The sequence below is a fragment of the Rhododendron vialii genome, chromosome 11a (genome assembly GCF_030253575.1).
Source record: "Rhododendron vialii isolate Sample 1 chromosome 11a, ASM3025357v1".
Taxonomy (NCBI): Eukaryota; Viridiplantae; Streptophyta; class Magnoliopsida; order Ericales; family Ericaceae; genus Rhododendron; species Rhododendron vialii.
This window is the reverse complement of record NC_080567.1, coordinates 21,940,290-21,945,499: the sequence shown is the minus strand read 5'-3', so window position 1 is coordinate 21,945,499 and position 5,210 is coordinate 21,940,290. Positions and strand designations below refer to the sequence as shown.

Genomic DNA, 5,210 nt, shown 5'->3' with positions numbered 1-5,210 from the left:
TCCAAATGAAACGAGACTTTAATGACACCGTTCGATGGTTTGAAGAATTAATCAGCAGTTGTGCTTAATTACCATCTTAATACCTATCATTCGATGACCAAACATGATCGTTCCAATCTAAACGATACCGTTTACTACTAAAATAACATCGTAATTAAAATCCTTTGATCTTCTGTATCTTAGACTTAATCACAACGTGTTTTGATTGGATAATACACTGTTTGGTGCCACGTGTAATTTTCTTATTGGATGGCATATTTTAGGATGTAAACAGGTTGGTACTAGTCCTTGATTGGCAACTAATGTTCCACCAAACTCCCTCTCTATAGTCTATGCAATGTACAGGACAAGGAAGGTGCATATCAAACAAAAGAAGAAAGTATGTAAATGTTGGAATGTCCAAACTCTTCAAAAAAAAAAAAACTATATGTTTCGAATTATTCTTATTTGTAACATAATTTTATGTTTTTACGTTTAGATGACAATAAGATAAAAAGATTAATCAAAATTTAGTTTAGGGGAAATGGAACATTAGATCACATGGTCTGCGGGAAATTTCTACAAAAGGCATGAAAGCCACCTTTCCCTTGGTATTAATCACAAAATTAACACACTTTCCATGGAGAGTTCAGAGGGTGAGGATGTCCATGTTTGAAGTTAAGGGAGCGCCTACGAAATGCTTCTAAAGTACAAGGTATGTTAGTGCGATTGCCCCGTTATTAATTTTTCCTCCCATTGTCATGTGACACAATTACAGCAGAGCCTTATTACATCGAGCGTGTTTTCTCTCTCTCATGACTCGTTTAACTCTCTCCCTCTCTCTCTCTCTCTCTCTCTCTCCTCCTCTCTTCTTTTTTGTTGGATTCCCACCTCTTCCCCAAACAAAAGCCACACTATACAACTCAGACAAATCCACACATATAGTATCTAGCTAGAGAGAGAAATAGGAAAAAAGCACCAAAAGCGCAGAGAGAGAAGCAGTGCCGGAAATGCTGGTGAAGCTGGGGGACCCGGTCAGATTCCGGCAACCATAGCAAAAGACGTTGAGAGAAAGATAAAGCAAAATAGTTAATAGAAAAAATGCCAGAGCCAGTGTTATCTTTCACTGATGAAGAAGAAGAGAAAGCGCACACAGACAGAGAACCGGACACCACCAGCAAACCCATCTCCGTACCCCTCGTCGTCGGCCGCAGCCGGTCCCACTCCTCCACCCGCCGCGTCACCCCCACAACCACTTCAACAGCCATCGCCATCAGAGAAAAACACCTCCCGAACGGAGATCTCTACACGGGCAGCTTCTCCAACAACATGCCGCACGGATCCGGCAAGTACCTCTGGAGGGACGGCTGTATGTACGAGGGAGAGTGGAAAAAGGGCAAGGCCACGGGCAAGGGAAAGTTCTCGTGGCCGTCCGGGGCGACCTACGAGGGGGACTTCAAGTCGGGTCGGATGGACGGGTACGGCACTTTCATCGGATCCGACGGGGATTCTTACAAGGGGTCGTGGGTGGGCGACCGGAAGCACGGCACGGGCCAGAAGCGGTACGCTAACGGGGATGTCTACGAGGGGTCGTGGCGGCGCAACGTGCAGGACGGGCACGGGCGGTACGTGTGGCGGAACGGGAACGAGTACGTGGGGGAGTGGAGGAGCGGCGTGATCAACGGGAAGGGGGTTCTGAGGTGGGCGAACGGGAATGAGTACGAGGGGAATTGGGAAAATGGCGTTCCCAAGGGCCACGGGGTTTTCACTTGGCTCGATGGTAAAAACGAGATCAAGAATCTGCAGATTCTGAATGGTGATTCTGCAAATACCATTCTGAATGGTGGTGATAAAACGTGGGTTGGGGAGGAGAAGAGAGGAGGGGGGTTTAACGGGAAGGTATCGGCGGCGGGGCCGTTGCTGGTGTTGGAGGATGGTGGGGACTTTGTGGTGGCGACGAAGAAGAGGTCGTCGGTGGAGGGGTCGAGGGGGAGCTCGACGGAGAGGGGTTTTTTCCCGAGGATTTGTATTTGGGAATCGGATGGGGAGGCTGGGGATATTACCTGTGATATAGTGGATAATATGTTTTTTAGGGATGGGATTAGGCAGTTTAGGAGGAATCCTTGTTGTTTCAGTGGCGGTGAGGTGAAGAAACCGGGGCAGACTATATCGAAAGGGCATAAGAATTACGATTTGATGCTGAATCTACAGCTGGGTATTAGGTAAATCGTGGGTTTGTTGAGTATTTGATCATTTTTGTGATTGTAAAGTTTATTAGTTATTGGGTTTTGATTTATTGGTTTGGGTTTAACTTTTGCCGGTTGTGTTGTAGGTATTCAGTTGGGAAGCATGCTTCGATTCGTAGGGACCTTAAGCCTAGTGATTTTGATCCCAACGAGAAGTTCTGGACTAGGTTTCCGACGGAAGGATCGAAGACCACGCCACCCCACCAATCGGTTGAGTTCCGGTGGAAAGATTATTGTCCTGTTGTTTTCAGGTATAGCTCCTTTGAAATGCTTGGTTGTTAGGGTTTCAGTTTCATGTTTTTGTTTAGTCGGCATATGGTTGAAGTAGTTGAAGTTTGAATGTATTCAATCTTAGAATTTTTAGTTTACATTGTTGTCATTGCTGATTTTATTTTTTGCATATTCAGACATTTGAGGGGGCTGTTTCAAATTGACCCTGCGGATTACATGCTTGCTATTTGCGGAAACGATGCTCTCAGGGAGCTTTCTTCTCCTGGGAAGAGTGGAAGCTTCTTTTACTTGACTCAGGATGATAGATTCATGATAAAGACAGTAAAGAAATCAGAAGTCAAGGTTAGTTGCCTGCCACACACTTCAACATACGTCCTAGGAAATTTTTGCAGGACTTGATCTCAAATTATCTCAATGTCGTAAATGGAAAATATTTCAATAGTTGTTTCGTAGCTTCCCCTGGAACTTTCTCTTAAATGACGCGCTGCCAGCGTGGTTTGACTAACTCGTACCATTTACATTTGGTAATCTTTGTTCAGGTGCTTATTAAGATGCTTCCAAGTTACTACCAACATTTTTGTCGGTACGGAAATTCCCTAGTGACAAAATTCTTTGGTGTCCACTGTGTCAAACCGGTGGGTGGCTTGAAGGTATGTGGTGCTATTCATGATCACATTGTTCTTGTTTTCGTTTTGTATACATGAATGGTAAGTTATACATGCTTGCTTCTAACCGTATTGTATTTGATTTGTCAATAGACTCGATTCATCGTGATGGGCAATCTGTTCTGCTCAGAGTATAGGATCCACAGACGGTTTGACCTGAAAGGATCGTCCTATGGTCGCACAACTGACAAGCCTGAAGGAGAGATTGACGAAACTACTACCCTTAAAGACCTTGATCTCAATTTTGTGTTTCGACTCCAACAAAACTGGTTCCAAGAACTTATCAAGTTAGTTTTATATGTTCTGTTTTATCTCAGTGCACATGATTTCCTCACCTCTCTCAATTCATTAGCATTTTATAGCATTGCTCATGTGCCGTCACATTTTCTTCACAGACAAATTGATCGAGACTGTGAGTTCTTGGAAGCTGAGAGGATCATGGATTATAGTCTTTTGGTTGGTCTTCACTTCCGTGATGAAAATACTGGTGACAAAATGGGTTTGTCACCGTTTCTCTTGCGAACTGGTAAATTTACCAATCAATTTCCCGTACCCGTTTCTCAATAGATAATGGTGGTGGCATGGGATGTTTAATTGAATTAGTTTGGGGTTTTCAGGCAATAATGATTCATTTCGAAATGAAAAGTTCATGCGTGGCTGTCGCTTCCTTGAAGCAGAGCTACAAGACATGGATCGAGTTCTATCTGGCCGGTATGTTTTTCTTCCTATTGTGTGCTTTCTGATGTGATCCGATTTGATGTATTGCTGTCAAACTAGAAACCTTAATCAAATATGCTCGTAGAAGTATTTTCCTTAATCAAACCATTTCTTCCATGGAACTTGATCATGTGGGTTGGTATAACTGATAGTGTCTCGTGGGTTGTCTTTAAGGTAGTTCAATACACAACAGCTATTTGTGGGTCATACTTACCAAAATGGTCCTATAACATTCCTGAGATGAGAACAAGGCCACGTTTTGCAATTGTTTTTGTCATTACCGTTCCGTATTGAACTCTAGAATGTGATATGTTGTATGGGGCTATGGGCATACCCGCTTACGGTACCAATCCGAAAGTAAACTTGATATGGGTTGTTTTATTTCTATGCCAGCTTCTCAAAATAAAGACTCACAAGTTGTTTAAATTGTGCTTTTGGGGTTCAGTTCAGTCTGAACTAAGGATAGCTTTGATGCTTAACTGAAGAGCCCAGTGTACTGAATTTGATTTAAACGTGTGATCCATCAGGAAACCTTTGATCAGATTGGGGGCCAATATGCCAGCACGAGCAGAGCGGTTGGCTCGAAGGAGCGACTTTGATCAGTACATCCCCGGTGGATTTAGCACTTTGACCCCTTCACGCAGCGGCGAAACTTATGAAGTAGTCCTCTACTTTGGGATTATTGATATTTTACAAGACTATGATATCAGCAAGAAGCTAGAGCATGCATACAAATCCTTGCAAGTTGATCCTACATCAATCTCCGCTGTTGATCCGAAGCTATACTCAAGGAGGTTTCGAGATTTCATCGGCAGAATCTTCATAGAAGATAGGTAGCACCAAAAGGAAGCAAATCAAGACATTTTGATTGCTATATGCAACTGAATCAAATCTTGATCGATGGAGCTTCCGATCGGGGTAGGGTCTTTGCAAATACGCCGTGGAGGAACAGGGCGGTGGCGGTGGGTGGCTGAATTTTGCGGATCAGCTGTGGCGGTGAAGGGACAAGTTCATTGTACATTCAAGGTGTGGGGGCAAATTGAGTAGTGCTATTGGTACCGACGGTACCATAGGGAAAATGTACCGACGGCCACCGGACGGCCGTCTCCGGCCACCGGACGGCCGATCCGAGCCGTCCAAAAATTTTAAAAAATAAAACCGAGTGGGCCTACGCGGGAATCAATGGCATCCGAGGTGTGTAGAGTACTTGATCCGAGCACCCTTTTTTCGTGTATATACACGTATATACAAATATACACGAAAAATGGGTGCTCGGATCAAGTACCCTACACACCTCGGATGCCATTGATTCTCGCGCAGGCCCACTCGATTTTATTTTTTAAAATTTTTGGACGGCTCGGATCGGCCGTCC

General features: G+C 44.1%; 1 protein-coding gene across 1 annotated transcript; it reads left to right on the top strand.

The window, feature by feature from the left end:
• The first annotated feature begins 758 nt into the window (after positions 1–758).
• On the top strand, positions 759–4,880 carry LOC131308676 (phosphatidylinositol 4-phosphate 5-kinase 2-like). Its single transcript, XM_058335649.1, has 8 exons — positions 759–2,201; positions 2,312–2,476; positions 2,633–2,798; positions 2,996–3,106; positions 3,215–3,408; positions 3,517–3,647; positions 3,739–3,832; positions 4,366–4,880. The coding sequence occupies exons 1-8, from the start codon at positions 1,081–1,083 to the stop codon at positions 4,673–4,675; spliced, it is 2,292 nt and encodes a 763-aa protein (XP_058191632.1). The 5' UTR covers positions 759–1,080; the 3' UTR covers positions 4,676–4,880.
• Positions 4,881–5,210: the final 330 nt, after the last annotated feature.

Excerpts from the sequence above, each read along its gene's own strand:
- LOC131308676 (XM_058335649.1), top strand. The coding sequence starts at position 1,081 with ATGCCAGAGCCAGTGTTATCTTTCACTGATGAAGAAGAAGAGAAAGCG. Across the intron at positions 2,799-2,995 it reads TAAAGAAATCAGAAGTCAAG|GTGCTTATTAAGATGCTTCC; the intron begins GTTAGTTGCCTG and ends ATCTTTGTTCAG. Across the intron at positions 3,833-4,365 it reads GATCGAGTTCTATCTGGCCG|GAAACCTTTGATCAGATTGG; the intron begins GTATGTTTTTCT and ends GTGATCCATCAG.